This window comes from Apus apus, chromosome 6, assembly GCF_020740795.1.
Source record: "Apus apus isolate bApuApu2 chromosome 6, bApuApu2.pri.cur, whole genome shotgun sequence".
NCBI classification, from domain to species: domain Eukaryota; kingdom Metazoa; phylum Chordata; class Aves; order Apodiformes; family Apodidae; genus Apus; species Apus apus.
The window spans coordinates 29,993,078-30,010,544 of record NC_067287.1 but is presented as its reverse complement, the minus strand read 5'-3'; the positions used below and the strand labels follow the sequence as shown (position 1 = coordinate 30,010,544).

At 37.7% G+C, this 17,467-nt stretch overlaps 1 protein-coding gene across 3 annotated transcripts in view; it reads right to left on the bottom strand.

The window, feature by feature from the left end:
• Positions 1 to 610: 610 nt before the first annotated feature.
• The window catches only part of HECW2 (HECT, C2 and WW domain containing E3 ubiquitin protein ligase 2), a 153,741-nt gene continuing 136,884 nt past the window's right edge, over positions 611 to 17,467 (bottom strand). For all 3 annotated transcript variants that reach the window (XM_051622827.1, XM_051622829.1, XM_051622828.1), the window contains 8 exons: positions 15,303 to 15,455; positions 13,204 to 13,302; positions 12,129 to 12,258; positions 11,424 to 11,570; positions 10,658 to 10,772; positions 9,795 to 9,880; positions 8,567 to 8,679; positions 611 to 3,276 (listed from right to left, as the gene is read on the bottom strand). In XM_051622827.1, the coding sequence (XP_051478787.1) occupies positions 3,165 to 3,276; positions 8,567 to 8,679; positions 9,795 to 9,880; positions 10,658 to 10,772; positions 11,424 to 11,570; positions 12,129 to 12,258; positions 13,204 to 13,302; positions 15,303 to 15,455 (955 nt within the window). In that variant the 3' untranslated portion in view covers positions 611 to 3,164. The remainder of the gene's footprint in view (positions 3,277 to 8,566; positions 8,680 to 9,794; positions 9,881 to 10,657; positions 10,773 to 11,423; positions 11,571 to 12,128; positions 12,259 to 13,203; positions 13,303 to 15,302; positions 15,456 to 17,467) is intronic.

Here is a 17,467-nt window from a genome sequence, read left to right as displayed (position 1 = left end):
CTTAGCACCATCTGGAAGAGCTCCAAGGAGATACAGGAAGGCTTCTCAGTATTCCTCTGTCTGGATCCTCTTGCCTGCGACATTATATTATAACCAGACACACTGTGGTGTTCATCTGCTGCAGTCACCTGCAGGATATGAAAGTTGGCTTTCACTTGGGTCCTGTTTAATGGGAATGGCTTCTCATACTGAAGGGAAAGTACTCTATGCAGCAGCCAGGAGATGCAGGTATTTGAGAAACCTTAGGCTTTCTTTGCTATAATCCCTCCCTGCTATTCTCTTCAGAGCAGCAGTATCATGTACACCAACACAAAGAGCTGGGCAAGTGCTCAAGGCACAACAGGTAGCCATATCTGGGCAGCTGACTCCTCATCACTTCCAAACAGCATTTTTCTAGAGTCCCTCAGGTGATGTTGGCAGCAAAGCAGGAAGCAGCAGCTTCTCCTCAGTCTCAGTGCTACAGGGATTCTAGATTTTATATATTTTTTTCTTTTCACTGACAGCTGCCTCACTGGTGACCCTGTCACATCTTTACAGAATACCAGATCATCATGGCTGATTTCAATCATTCAGAAATACAGAACAAATGTGTGCAGTAAATATACTTAAATAAAAATTGATAAGATGCATTTATTGTTTTTGATTTATACAAAGGCATAACGTAAAAGGCAGACTAGTATAAACTTACTTTGTGCCAAATACTTAAACTTTTGATTCCAAAGTTTCTGGTTCAAAACTTGTAGATACAGTTTCCACCTGGGAAATCCCTTTTTTTAGACCACAGATGACACAGTACTGAAAGTCAAAGTTCTGCAGTCCTTCAACCAAGCAAAAGTTGCATACTGCTTCAAGTGCCATAGTTTTAGCTACTCAGTGAATGGTTTGTAAGAAACTTGAGTCATGCTGGGGTGACCTGATGAGAAGTCAGTTTGCCTACTGCTCATTTCTGTTCTGAAAAAAAGATGTGCATTAGGACCTGTGGCATGCAATCTTAGCAAAGACTGATAAATATATGTGTAAAATAGGGTGACATGTTTGGACTTTTCTTGGCTACATCATACCAGCCAGAAGTAGTGTAAGAAAACCTATGTTGATTCCCAGATGTCATGCAGAAGCTCAATTATTCCTGAAATAAAAGGCTGCTTTCACTCTGATTTTGCACAGGTTTTCCTTTGCACAGGTAACATTTTCTCAGTAAGCCTGAAGGGTTTTCTCAGTCTTTGCTGCCACCACCACAGCTGCACCTGCCTTCGGCCACGGAGGGTGGAGTGCCAGTCTCTGCTGATGACATCTCCATAGACATTCACATCCGTTGGTAAAAACCTCCCTCAAGAACCAGCAGGATACCTCCCTGAGATGCCCTTTCAAGTGTCTCCAAAGTAAAAACGTTATTTCAAAAGCTACTTTTTCCACAGAACAGGGTTTGCTGTGCTTCACTGCTATCAAGAGGTCTAGCACAAAGCTAGATTCATGTTCTCGTCATCCAGTATCCAAGTGCAACTTCCTGGAATTTTAAAATGTGGTGGATGCACTGCACGACAGCAGCTGTACAAGAAACAGTGCACAGCTGCACAAGTGTTCCACAAGACAACCTGGAGGAAAGTACCAAAACCAGACACGAGCAAGCTTCATGTATTTCATAAAAATTAAGCATAAAGGAATTGGTGTCCATGCAGTGCTTGATATACCACAAAAACGTCTTTCAAATAACATTTGATAAGAAAACTATTTAACAGTGAAATGAAAGCTTAGACACTATAAAGAGTTTACATCTTGTAGGTGTTCACTGATATGGGACAGTGGCATTATGACCAGTGGCTCACCTTCAAGTAGGTTATTCATGGGTTTCCAAATGAGCTAGTGTTTTATGGTGCTGTACAAATAAAAAGTTGTGGGGAGTATATGAAATATCCGTATTAAACTCCACTGCATTAAGTTATCCAACGCATGAAAAATGACTCAGATGCATTTCAAATAAATGCATATTACAATATCACATACTGTATTATAAAATTATTACTTATGTGCACAGTCCCGTTATCAATAGACATGGCACTGTGAAGAAAGCCTGGTTCCTAAGCATTTTTACAGATACTTGATAGTGATGCAGTTTGCTGTCAGTCAGATCATAATGTCCCTTCAACTTTGGTACATTCAGTGCAAAATATTTTTGGGAGTTTTTTTACTCTTATAAAAATAAAAGGCATTTTCTTCCCCTTGACTGTGCTTAAAGAATAAACACTAGCAGAATGTCTGTTCAAGCATGGAAGGTGACAAAAACAGAAGTAGCATTTTAGTCTGCTTGTTTCTTTTTTATACTCCAAGAAACATAATATAATGAACCTATAAAAATAAACAGAAGTCACTGTGTTAGGGTTTTTTTTCCTGATATGCTGTGATAAATTGCTAGTTTCTTCTTAAAATAGTTTCCATGCAGTATAAAGCATAAGATCAGTCTTCCTAAGTTCATTTATAACAGCTCATCTTTTGTCATACACACCACTGGCAAACATTTCCACAAACCTCCTTAATGCAAGCCATTGTTGTTACATCCTTTGTTGCTGACTTTCCTTCCAGTTCACTTCTGCCATGGGAACTTGAGCTCTCTGGTGCACACCACACAGGCACTCGTAATCTTAGGTACAGCAAGTACTGGATGTGCTATTATAACATATGGCATAAATTAATGTACCTTCATGAATTAAAATGAAATAATAATTAAAAAAAATCTATTGTGTGATTTTTAAAAATAAATTACTGGATAGGCAAGGGGCTGAATTATTTCAAATCTTGACTTGAATTTTCTATTCAACCACTTCGATGAAATCCAGCCTTCGGGTACACGTCAGTTTTGCAGTAGCCAGGTTGGTCACAACATGGGATCTCATTTCTTGTTTGCTCAGAACATAAACTGAAGTTGGGACGTCCTGAAAAACCATGGATTGCAAGACTTGGTTTTCCCTGCACATCAGCCACACTCTGCAGAGAATTCTGTCACTACCATAATGCTTTTTAACTGCTTCATAAGCTCTTTCATGGAACCTCATTATTTGAATTGCACTGTGAAACAATTTCCTTCTAGGAAATCCAATACACACGTTCATTCCTTCCTGGAGAAGACAGAGCCACAAAAGTCCAATGAGCTGGGCACTGTGGTTTATGTATCACTCAAGTCCAAAAGTACTTGTCTCTTCAACTGCTGTCAACAGTTTTTCATATAACATAGAGAATGATGGATAAGGGGGAAGGTCCAGACGATTGAAACAAGTGTGAGCCCTGAGGGGGAAAAAAAGAGGCGAAGAAGAAGTACATTATTTTAAAAGTTCAGAAGAGAACACACAGACTGGTATGTGCTTGCATAGAGATGGGCAGATAGTATTCTTTCAGAAGACTTTGTTCTGTCAAATGGTATTTTCCAATTGAACAGGTAGTGAGGTTTAATCTACTTTTTTCCTAATTAAAATAAGCCAGTCAGAAGCATTTATGAAGACCTTTAGAAAGACACTGACAACCCAAAAGGCATGGGATAAATTTCATCCATCAAACATGCATGAGAAAAGAATGATAGAACATGGACAATTCAAATAGTGTGTTCTGAAATGTTGGTTTTAAATTTTTCTTCTTAGAAGTATTTTTTCTGTAATGATGATACTTGAATACCGTATTTTCAATTGTAGACAAGATATTTCAGTACATTGAATATGTACAAGATACTAGATTTTACTAGATATTAAAAAATACTGTAGACATACAGGAAACAATCCCACAGTACTATAGGACACACAAGTTAGGTACTCTTCCTTCTATGTTTCCTTGGCATACAGATCGTGTTCTTGGGAAGTTGCTGCTTGTGCTGATTTATACTACGTACGTATCTGGCCCTGCCAGCTAATGACCTTTAGAAAAATACCTCCTGTAATGACACAGAACTATGCATGTACCTCTAGCATACCATTGTGCTTTCTTAGGAGGACAATATGTGGTTTAATTCTCAATTTCCAAAGTCCATCTACCTCATTTTTTTGACGCGCTTGGAACTGACACTTGAAACCACTTCCAAGGAATGAAAAGGAAGATAATAAAGGTTTCTCCTCTTGGTAGAAAAATTAATACAATTGCCTGATCTCAGGGCAGGCTAAGGATATTGCTTTCTAAAACACTGAAGCAGATGAGCCTGCTCTAGTGATACAGACAGCATAACTATTAATGCAATGGGTTCTTGAGGAAGAAATGAGGAGAAAAGTAGATGGAGGAGGTGCCTTTTCCACTCTGAAGCTTTGACCCAAAGCCTCACTTTAGACTAATTTTAAAGGATAAAAAAACTCTGTGTTTTGGCAGGTCTCTGTTTACAAATACTTTATTCTTTTGTAATAAAATATATCACATAGTTATTTAAATACAACCTAGCTGAAAAACAAACTTTTCCACCAGTGACCTGCCCTTTATCAGTATGACCCATTGTAAGTGTAAACGTATAATGTCAATGGAAGGACTCAACAAGCTCCCTCTTTACAGCAAATGCAACTCCTCATCTAACCTAACCCCTTCCAGGAATCAAAGTGTCTACAACAGACCAGTACTGAGCTTTCTCTAAGCCAGAAAGTGCTACCTTCCATGTGGCCAAACTTATTAGTTGTCATTTTAAGTGGCTTTCAGCTCCCAAGTACCAGGATGGAACATGAAGTGAAGTAAGTTATTCCCATTTGTTAAAAACTTGAGTCCTTTACAAACCCTCATAGAATGCAAAACACTCAGTTACAAGCCTTATAGTGTCATAAACATATCAGGCCAAGGGAATATATACACAGTACAGAAGGTCACCACTGCTACTATACGCACAGTCCTAACGTCAAGGATGCAATCACTTGAAGCACTGAAATTTGCACCCTCCCCAAATGCAGCACGCCTAGAAGGACACTGCTAGTACATGCTGTATAGCAGAGGGCATTTTACCACCCTGTGTTCCAGGAGCCTGGTAAAATTTCTCCATCCTTCCATGCCTCTAAGGCTCCTGGAGGAAAGCTTTCTTTGTACTCCTTGTTTGCCTTTCCAAAAAAACCTTACAAAGTAATATCTGTGATATAGACTGAATTACTATTGCATTGCCCAAGCTGGGTTTTTTTTTTTGGTTGCTTGATTGATTTGGTTTTGTTTGGGGTTTTTTTGGTGTGTTTTGGTTTGGTTGGTTTTAAAATAAAAAAGAAAATTAAAAAAAAAGACATTTCCTTTTTGAAGAGACTGGCTTAGACCCAGCAGCAAATGGGCAACTGGAACTCAATGATCCCTTGAGTTCCGTGTGGAAGAGTCTTAGGCAAGTAACAGCCTAACCACATGCTTCTGCTGCATGGGGCTGGCAGCCACTCATTAGAACTATGGATCATGCTCTGTAGGCCATAAACCACAAATTATAAAAGACATAGTATATAATTAGCAAGGGGTTTATTACATACTGGTCTAATAGCCAGCATGTTGTTTACATTTATTAAGAGAACTGAGTTTTATCTTAATTTTGAGGGCAATTTTGAAAATGCAATCACCTAATTTGGAAAACCAAGTCATTACAAAAGACAAAAACTTTAGATCTTTGTCCTCTAAGGGGAAGCATGCCTTTCTCACCCTACCAAGCAACTCTGTAAGTCTTTGAGAAGAAAGGCTGTTTTTTTTCCCCTCTGGACATTCCAACATTTGAAACCACACGGGTACTAACTGTTCATCTTCCTGGACTCACATTTTATGGCAATGTGAAAAATCATCTTGGTTCCTGAAGTCAAGATTCTCTATTAATCACACCTTCATTTTGGTTACAGTAGTAAAATAGAGTGACTTAGGCTTAAAATCCAGCATGCAGACATATATACTGATTGCCAGTGAATCATGCATGTATGTAAGGTACAGCAATGAGCCTGGAACCAATCTCTCAGCATGTAAGTGAATTGAAAGAGTAACAGTCCCTCCACTGATTTGGTGTGATCTACAATGCAGTGCAAAAGAAGGGAGTAGAAGAGGCATAGAGATGGCAATAGTTAAGCTAAACCTGTAATAATTTGTCACTATTTTGATTCAGCAGAACTGATTACACAGTAGTCAGACCATTGGGAACTACTTGCCTTCTGGGTCTCAAAATCAGGAAGAAGAGACAGGGATGGGTATTTTTATGTTTTCAGCAGAGCAGTAGTTTTTTTAGAAACAGAGGAAGAAACGTAAAAACCACTGACTGGTTGAGTTCTAGCTTTTGCCACCCTCACACCAAGGACTGTCAGATTTCACAAGCACTCCCACTGAAATCAAAAGGGCAATACGCCAGGTGTAACACTGCTACGGGTGAGTGATGGTGCCTTAACACAAATGCTTCAGTTATCTGAGAATCAGTAGGAGTCAGAGTCCTAGGGCAGCATTCTCAGCAGGTCCAGCAATGTGTTTAAACATGCAGGGCTTGTTTGCAAACCTCTTGGAAGTTTGCTACTCAGGGTCATTGTTAACAATCTCTCACCTTCAAGTCAGAACTACATGGTGTTTGTGCAGTAAGTCTTTGAAGCTGGTGAAGACAGGCTAAAGCTACACTGCACACAGGAATGACATGTAAAAATGCAAAGACTCCTTTCTGCTTAGGGCTTAGCCCATTTAAGCATAAACATGGAAGATCATCTATTTTTTACAAGATCACAGCTCCACATGTGAGTGCCAGAAATTGCCAGCTCATGACAACTGTAGATGTTTGTCATATGCAGTTATTTATTTTAACAAAACAAATGCTTGTTATTTTAATTCTCACACTTGTACATTAAAAACTATCCACAGAGATAAAAATCATGTTTCCTAAGCAAGGGACTCATAGATGAAATCTCAGGGCCATGATACATTCTCCTACATGTGAAGAACTGGCATTTCCCCTAAATTTGTTTAACAACTTATGGTAGCAAAGATTCTTGACATGTTCTCCATGCTTCACTCTGCATTTTATTACAGACAGTGATCTATGTAATCCTTCCAGAGGAAATTCTGAGCTTCCTGTTCAGATACATCCTGACCTTTTTCAGTCTGTAAACTGTGCTTGTTAGCACCAGGAATTCCACTATTAGAGAATATGTGAAAAAACTCCCACATTCTATTGCCTTACTCAAACTGACAAAGAAATCTTACATTTTTAATTCAGAAAGTATTTTTTTTTTAATCAAATATTTATCTTTTAAACAGAATAAAAGCTAATCCATAGGTTAATCATAATAAAACTATAATCAGGCTACAAGGTATTACTAGGCCCCCAAAAGATATTATTTGATTTTAAATAGCAATTTACAGAATTTGCTTATCTTTAATCCTCAGTTGCCTGGCTCTCGTTTCTACAGTACACTGGCAAGATGGCTTTGATTAAAGGCCACCTGCCATGCCTGTGGATTTCACAGTGCCACTTCAGCATCTTGGACTTTCTCCACTGGGTTCAAACAGCAGCCTGCAGGCAGGAGCCAACCCAAAAGACAGCTCTGCCTCCAGCTTCATGCTGGAGGAAAAAGCTACAGGTTGTTGGTGAGAAAAAGTCTTGACAGCCACCTTATGTCTAAACACAGACTTTGAATGTGAGTTATTCCTGAAGAATCTTATTTAAGAGGATGGGCTAGGATTAGGGTTGAATTTCCTCCATGTAAGAGGCCAGCCCAAAACTACTACCACAGGCTATAAGCAGCATACTAAAGCTGAGATCTGATTAAGTGGAGTTAGTTCACCCACACTCCACACACTAATCTGTATTTCTAACCACTGTTAACCCATTCTGGAGGCTACAGAATTATAGAACCAGATGAAAGGAAGTCTTCTAGAAGCATACCAGCCTGATCACAATATTGAAAAGGGTAGAACCTGCCTTGTACAACTCAACTTCTTCTTTCGGACCTTGGACTTTCATGGTCTTCGTTTACCCTTTCAACTTCAAAATTATCAGTTTACCAATTTCCATTAACCCTACTTGGGCCTGTGAAATCTTCTCCTTATCTTGTTCCTGTGCTGCCTCTGAAGTCAAATGACCCTCTCTCCTCAAAATACACCTCTCATGCAATTAATAACTTGCCTCTTCTGTATTTGTTAACACTCCTGGCATCTGACAAAGCCTAAAAATTACACAACTAATCTATACTGTAAAGGCTGTGTAATCAAAAGTTTGGTATTAGCTTAACTCAGAGTTACAAATGCTATTTAATTTTAATTCATATTAATCCTTGCTCGTAAGTGATGAATGGCACGTTCAGGAAGTAAATACTGCATATTTAATCAAAACATAATAAAATTAAGTTCAGAAGCAGTTAGCATTCTAATATAATTTTCAATGAAAAGAGCATTACAATATGGTTGTCAACCACAGTTACACTGCCTTGTGTCCATCTTACAAGAAAAGAAAATGAGTTCAAAGAAAAGGAGATGCATCAGACACTGCAACAAGAGGGAAGTAAATTTTCACATCAGGCACAGTCTATTTGCATATTCAGTTAAAACTCATTTGTTTCTCAAGCAGCTTATCTATTATCCTGGTAACCAATATTCTAAATATCTCTAGCATCAACACACACAGTTGTACCTTGGAAGAGCAGTGATCTTCCCCCACTTCTCTACACAGAATCTTCTTGGACCGTTGCTCCCCCGTAGAGAGGCAAATCCTTCATAAGGAATGCTGGACGTGCCTGTAACAAACTGCCAGTGCAAAGAAAACACCAGGAATATTGGATACACAGATGGTGCGGGGTAGAAATGCTTTTCTGTCAGCATAGCCACTGACGCCCAAGTGCTTATGTAAAAGCATTTACAAAATAAGGAAATTTGTGAGGCCCAAGTAATAAATACTACTTTAAATGGAGGATCAGGGAAAACAGAGCATTTCCTGGTAGGGCTCTAGAAGAGATAACTTGTCAGATTAATTTCCTTCAAAGGAAGGAGTAATTATGCTACATAAATACTGCAGAAAAAAAACACTATTAAATTTGAGATACTTGAACTCAAAAGGCCTAAGGGAATTTTGACAAACAGACATGATAGGAACATATAAGCAGACATTCCTGGCTCTCCATCAAATGAGATGTCCTGCACTGCTTTTTACAGACCTTTTAAAAGTATTGGAACAGTACTTTAAACATCACACTCATCTAGGAAACTCAATGATCAGATGCAAATTCTGAATTATTAAAAACACTGTATTTCATAAAAGCTCAAGATCATAGAAAGGTTTGGGGTGGGAGCTTGTCTGTTTCATTACAAATATGATGGACATAATCTGAATTAAAAAAAAAAATCATTAAGTAGTAAGGCCACATGTATAAATATTCCTCTGTTGAGAGGTCTTCCTTGGTCAGCAGGATGACTATTTTGGAAGCTGATTTAGGGAATAAGAAATTAGTCTGATTTTTAGATTTTCATATTTTTTTTCTAATTTGAGGCACTTTAACTTCAATCTAAGCATTCTCCTTCCTAAGTTGTACAATCATTAACATTTCCACTTAGTGATATAACCAATTACACAGATTTCCTTTTCTAGCCTTACTAGTCTTGATGTACTTTTAATCCAACAATCGTAAAGGATTATTGACATCACATACTTTACCTTAAATGTAATTTTTAACTTAGACATCTATAAAAATAGCTGTGAACCTCAGTCACTTAAAATTACTATAGCTACTCTCTGAGGATTGTCAAATTATTCCCACTAGCCAACACCACCATCATTTTTGGATGTCATAAACCTCGGTGGGACTAATTTAGCATCTAGTTTTAGCGATGGCCACTATTTCTGTGCAGAACTGCTGATTTCTTACCTGTAAAAGTCTTAGTCGTTGTTCATTGTTGAATCTTTCCACAGCAGCCCAGAACCACCGAATTACTATGTGATTGTCATGATAACCTGTTAGAATAAGAAAAGCTTTTACACCTTTAGGTGCTACTAAAGTGGCTGAGACAATAGTTACTAAGTTGTTTTTTTTCCTGCTGTGGCCCTAGTCACAATAATGCCATATTTCTTGTTCAATTGCAGCAGAACACAGGAGGTGAGAGAAGAATACTCTTCTAAATGCTTAAAAATCTTAAAGGCAAAGAATTAATTTACTTTGGCAAAAAACAAGTGAAATATCTTCTGCAAGCATTTCTTCAGTTAATCAATCACTAACAAGAATGCAAACTCTTGAATTATTCCAATGCTGTGTTTTGTAAATATCTAAAGGTACAAATGATGCTGCAACCATCTCTCTCAAAGTAGTTCCAAAATTGTCCTTTTTTCCCAATTATCTCCATTGCCAGCCTGCAGCCTCTGGGATTACTTCTGATTTCCTGTTGTCTTTGAGAGAGGAGAAGAGGCAGATCCTACTAAGAATGGCTGCCCTTTGGATTTGTCTCCAGTGTCTGGGTGGGACTCTAGCAGCATGCAGGTGAGCCCTGTACTTGCTGAGGAGCAGGCTGCTGTCTCTGCTGAGCTGTCCAGAGGATAACAGTCATGGAAGAGCAACTGGAGCAGCAATGAAGCAACTTAACTCAACAGATTGCCTTCTCCTAACATAAACTTAACCACAGAAATTCAGAAGATACTAAAGATGTATCTCATGGAATGGCTTCTTTAGTGTCTTAGAGACTGGGTAACTCAATGCCCCCCAACACTGTCAGTGAACAACTAAAATATTGAGCTTACCTCCTCTATACTCTGTATTATTTCTCCAATCACTCAGGTCGATTTCTGCTGTTCCAGCTATAACCAGTTCCAGTTCTCTGGCATCAAACACAGACACAAGCCTTGCATCAACCACCTAGGAAAGTAAATAAAACGCACAGCAACATTTCTTCATTTTTTTGCTTTTTGACTCCCCATAAAAGGCTTGTCTGCTAGTAAGATGTTTATCAGGTAACACTTCTCTCAAGAATTGAAATAATTAACCTTTCTTTTTAAAGGCAAAGAAAAGGACTCCTTTTTCTTATGCTGCAGTTCCATTTAGTTTGATCAGAGAATCACAGTGATTCAGAGAGAATTTTATTGGCAAATAATATTGAATTATTTCAGGTCAAATGAAGCTCAATATATTCAATTTGATTGTCCATGTTAAAATAAGAGAGAAATAACTTGAAATACATTCAGTCTACCATACTACACCGAGTACAATATGAACATAATAAAAACTCAAAGGCTCAATGAAGAAAGAGATGGGTCATCTTAGCAAGCATTCACTGCTAATCATAGAAATAGTGATCAACACTATTTTCCATTTTAAAGATTATATTTAACCATAGTGTTTACATCAATGACTACTAATTATTCTACTCCCTCCCCAATATCTGTAAGGGCACTTCTAATTATATAGGTATCTGCTTTTTGGGACTCTGTATTTGGGAAAGGTATATGAGGAGAAAGACATTTGAGTAAGATAAAGGAAAAAGGCAAATTTTATTTTGGAACTTTTTACCTCATAGAAACCACGAACTAGACTTTCTGTTTGTTGTACAACTCCTCTCTCAATTCTCCATTTCACCATTCTTTCTATATATTCTTTCTTATTCTTTTCAGTGACTGGTATGTTGGCACCTCCTGGCTTTAATTCTCTTTCTGTGATCTTAGGAAAAAAAATTACAGTATTATGAAGACAAGAAAGAAGTATAATAATTCCTCAAAAGCACTAGCCAGCACTGCTTTGGCAAACTGGAATATGCAAAATAAGACATGCAAGAAATCTTTTTAAGTATAAATATTTTAAATCTCATTTAGTCTGAAGCATCTTTGTATTTAGTATGAGGAATAAGCTGAGAAGAAAAAAACAATCCTTACACCAAATTAAGTAGTGAAGTCTTCTAAATAATATCATAACAAAGGTGCTGCAATACCTTTAAATGCTAACTCTGCTTCAATTAAATTCAGGTACACTACCTCCAGCAGAGCAATCCACAATTTTGGTATTTCAGGTAGTCTCCAGAAAAATCTCCTTAGCCAGAAAAACACGTTTGACTGGTTACAAGCAATAATTCCTTCTCAGATTTCAACATTGTTTTCATCAACCCAAAATTTATAAAAACAAGTTCAAATCTGCATGGAATGATAATCATTCTTCTGTCCAAATAACTGTTTATCTAGCAGTAGAATACACAAATGAAATTGAATTAAGAATCTTGTGCACCTGCCCAAAAACTTCTTCATTTACAGTAAAGGTGAGATCTAGGATATCATGTATATCATTGTCTTTCATCCATTGCAAGCTCTGGTGAAACTCCTCATCAAGATATTCCAGGTCACTCAAGTCACAGAGTCTAGCATAAACAAGAAAACACAAATAAGGTGACAGAAACTCAGGACAGTCCTGAAAAACAGACTGATAATGGGAACCAAGAAAAAACATGGGGCAAGGGCTTAGATGGGGAGGATGCATGAATCAGGCTGTTGTGTACAAAAGTGTCTGCCCTCTAATTTTTATTTTTATTGCTTAGAGAACCACCAATTTAAACAATTCATTTAATTTGGCAGTCAGACAATAATAAAGTCCATCTGGGTTAAGTCCTCATTCTTATTTAAATTACTCTGTTAGCATTTAGGTACTTTCAAAATTCAGGTGCAATAGGAATGAATGCATAACTCCACACTACTAGAATGTATGATGTTTTATACAAAAACAGCTTTCAAATGGAGGACAAAAAGTGAAGAACCTTAAGTTCATTAGGTCTTAAATTCCAGCTGCTGACAAAGTGCAGCTCTCATTGCTTCAGCCAGAACAGGAGCAGCAGTTCTAAAAACAAAGTCTAAAGTATATAAAAATACAGTTCCTCAAAATGGAGATTGCCAACATCAGTCTACCTCAGAGAATGGGTCTTGCAGTCTAAGTTACAAAGTGATTCATATCCTATCCTCTGAGTCATTACTAGACAAATGAATAAGAACTCTTATGTCTGGAATAAAACCACAGCATTTCATTGTACTACTTAAAAAGTGAGATTTTGTAGAAGAAAGCTGATAACATAGCTAAAACAAAACATGAGGTTTTGATACTGATCAGAAACAGTTATTAGGTAACTGGCTAACAACCATAATTGGGAAACAAGTAGACTTTTTTAAAAAGTCCTGGACAGAAATGCAATTGTTAATTATAAATAATGGCCTGTCCTCTTTCATGATAAAACACCATAATTTATCCATTAAAAAATGGCATCATCCACGGGGAAGGAATAAAAGAAAAAAGGATACAGAACACCTCTACTCACATTCGTAGGAGGGCTTTATAAAAGGGTCGTGTAAAAAAGGCATCCAGCAAATACTGATGTATCAGAGCAAGACCAAGAATTCGACCACTAAACCTGAACCTGGAAAAGAAAGAATTACAGTCATTATACCAAAACTTTGTGGTTTGTATAGTACTTTATCATCAGAACTTACATGTATTTCCAAACAACATTTTAAAATCAGATAGCTATGTCTAAATTGTGGCAATTTTGGTTTCTTTTTTCTTTTCTTGTGTTTCTTTTACATTCTCAGTAAGGCACAGAAAAAATGTTAAGCCTGCAGGGTGTGGAAAACCCCTCAGATACCTAAGCTGCAACTTCTCAAAAATGTCAAATCCATATTAACCCAATCAATCCCTGCCAAACTAGCCTCTTTATAAAAGCATATATTCCAAAATGCAAGCCGCTGTTTGTTTTCATTGCATAACCCATATAGGATTAGCTGGTTTTCATCTAACTGGGAGGCCAAAGGTTTTTCTTCCCTTTCTCAGCCTGACAATTCTTGCTGTCTGTCTTTTCCACTCACAGTGGCTCACTGCTACTCTTCTGACTGGTGATTATGGAGTTTTATATGGATTTTCACAAACAGAGTCTGGAAGCTTTTTTATGTATCATGGTGCTCTCCAGCCCTATGTCAATGGGATGTAAATGATCTCGTTCTCTCCACTCTCTCTTTCTCCCTGTCATTGTAATTTTGTTGGGTGTGTAAGGAGGGTTGGGGGACAGGGTGGGAGTTTGACAGATTTGAGATCAGATGGCAGCAACTTTGAAAAAGTAGGGTCTTCACAAATATTCCCATGAAAATGAAGATCCATTTTGAAAAATCCCCCACATTTCAGAACTAGCTTTAAGTCTAGTGTTCTTTTTCAATCAAAGTAATGAAACTTTCTGTTTATGCATCCTCAGCACCATGTTTCTTGGAAAGATTAGGGCTTTATTATATCTGCCTGTAGAAAAGGTTTGCAGGATGAGGATGTAAGATGCAGTCTTCTTCCATGCATAACTGCTCATTACAGCTGCATCCTCTGAATCCCCCTGGGGCTGTACCAGACCAGTGCTGTCACTGGCACCAGTGCTCCCAGAAAGACAGGGGTCATACTTCCCTTGCTCCCAAGGTCTCTAGTCCAGCAGTGCAGAAGCCAGGGATGAATACAAAATGCTGGCAGCAGCTGCATAGCACATAAGGTTTTTTCCTCCCATTTTTGCCAGATTCTTCTACTTTTCCAATACAGCATATGCCATTTTTGTTGCAGTATCAGAGTTCAACAGGTAGATTGCTTCAATTAACTGAACTGGATGCAGCCAACCATTCAATTTTGCATTAATTTTTAAATGAGACTCCTATCTGATATTCATTCTTCATAATTGACTTCCACTAAATATGAACTCAGTACATACCCATCCTACTCATGTGAGCAGCTGTCACTCCACTGTAACCTAAATACCCACACAACAGAATTCTCTGTTAATATACACAGCACAGCTGTACAGTCTTAAGGTGATGCCATAGCTTAAATCAACTGAGGGTGATTTAAAAAGGTTTATAACTGTGTGATTAACTATTTTTAAAGTATGTGTGTATGCACAGACTTTGCTTAAGAGCTTTATAAGTGGCAGTCTTCCCCGCACCCCCAGTTATGATATCTCCATAGATTTCCTTCCAATAGGTATGTTGGGGTTTTTCCACTCTTTAGGAAGATTCAAACAAATGACATACAGTAACACCTGTCTGAAATCTCCCTTAATCTCCTTCCAATGTTTCATTCATTTTTTTTAATGCACAAAAAGCTAACATAGCTTTCATGAAATAACTGCTAATGTACAAGAAATGCAGAGAGTTGTATTGTGAGACAATCCCATAGTGCACGTTCCAAATCATAGTTTTGCTGACCTTGTGAGAAATAAGATAATTTAAAACCACAAGAGAAACCAAAATCAGGAATGCAATGCACTACAATTATTTTTCTGCTGGTTAAAAAGATGAGATTCTGTTATCTACATCTGAGCGGATTTGAGCAGTTGTCTACAAGTGGGAAAAACAGAAAAGATATATGAGAAACAAAAAGAAAAATAATTCTTACCACTCATGATGATTGTCTACAAAAGCAGACATGGGACTTATTTGTACTGTATAGGTATCGTTGGCTGAATATTCAAACAAACCATAATACGGATTGAAGAGCTCTCTAGATACCAGGAAAAAAAACTCTCTTGAAGGTCCACTGTAGTCCAATCTTTAAAGAGAAACTTGACATTACTATAAAGTGTTCACTGTGTGCAAAGAAACTGTTTTTTAATCTGCATTCCTTATGCTTTAATTAAAATTTCTTAAGATTTTTAACCAGAACCCCCATCCTGCAGATTGCTCAATGCCAAGGTATGTGAAGTCCTCACAGGGCTATTCTGAAATGGAATGGTTTGGAGGACTGGAATGAAGTGCTTTATGCAGGCTGCCCTCATCAGAAAATTTTGGCTCCAGCTGTAATGGCCTCTTTACCACAGGAATATAACCAAATAATGGGGTGGGAGGGAGGGGCAGAGGAGAAAACATGGAAAGAACCAACATTAGACTTATCTGCATCTGACAAATTAGGAATGAAAATGAACAATGGTCATATTTACCCTCTGCAGACTTGCAACAATAGGACAATTTGAAGGATAATATTTCTGTTTTCTCCAGCAATATAATCTAAGATTACTTCAATGATTTATCTCTCTTGGTCTAAATTTCTTGTCTGTCTTCCAAACTTGAGTGCATTTGAATGTCTTTTGGAGAGTGCATTTCCTTTGGTTGGTTTTTTTGCTATTTCAAGATTCCAGTACTAATGAAGAAGGAATCTAAATAACCCCTTCTTCCTGAATCATAAACAATCTCATTGCTGACAAAGCACTGAGACTGAATTTTTATATTATGCTGCAGGTCACCAATTAAATAAGTATGAGGTTAATGCTCTGGAAAACAGAAACCCAAGGATTTTCCTGTGGGGAACAGAGATTATTATAATCCTATCAGATATAAAGATCTATCTTCTACAGATTGAAGTCTTCATACTTGACTTTTAAGAAAGTCATGCTATAGTACCAAGACAAAGCACAGACAGACCTATCACAGAGAAGGTAAGCTTTCACAGGACTTTTGCTACTAATGTTTTGGCTCATGAACTTTTACAGACTACGAACATAGATGAGAGCTGCTTTTGAGGATAAAGTTGACAGGAAAGTAAAGGCTATTTACTACTTAAAGGCTAGGTACCATTATCAAGTACAGGACGAAGCCTCTTTCCTCTGTTGAATGAAAAACATTTTCCTCTCAGTCATTTGGAAGTCCTTCACTTCTGTTAAGCTTCAGAAGTCAAGTACTGAAACAGATCATTACCCTGGCAAGAAGGGCAGATTCCATCCTCCAATTGCAGAAAAATATAACCCCAAGTGGCTTGATATCATGGAAAAATGTTGGATCTTGGCACAAATACCAGGATCAAGTGAAAGGTCATCTGGAAGCCTCTTTTAAACTTTTGGGATGATCAGACTCCCTATGAAATCTTAGGATAGAAACTGTGAACTTGACTACCAGCCATTTCATCCAGCACCTTTTGTACTCAGAGTTACTGTGAGTCACGTTAAATAAATCAATCATGAGAGTCTTGCACTGCCAGTCAGATTTATCCCACAATTAAAGGCTTGGCACAAGGGTGAGAAAACTTCATACAAGAGGTATGCAACCACAAAGCAGCTGCAACTGTGGGGCATCTGGGTATTCAGGAGTAGAGAAATATGGTGTTGGCAACATGACTCATGTCTCCTAGGAAGCACCACTAACACCTCAGATTTACCACTCTTAAGTGCAAAGCAGCTTCTGCTGGTAGTTAACAGAGTGTAGGGAAAATAATTTTAAGGAACCATGTTTGTATCAAAAGTTTCTTCCTTTATCACCACATGAAGCATGAATATAAAAACATTAAACTGGCATCACAAATGCATAGCTGTAGAAACTGATGGCTCAAGAAAGATGCCAAACATTACAAGACATGATAAAAATGATATGAACAGCAGTAACTATGTCTGAGCTGCCCCACTTGCTAATTTATACACTAATTTATACACTAATGAATCAATAGTTACTAATTATTAGTTATTGAGGATTTCATTACCCATTACTTTAAGATTTACATCTTTTTACCAAGAGGAAAAGAAATGCCAGAGCAAACTCCCATTTAAAAAAGGAAAAAGAGGAGTAATAGGAAAC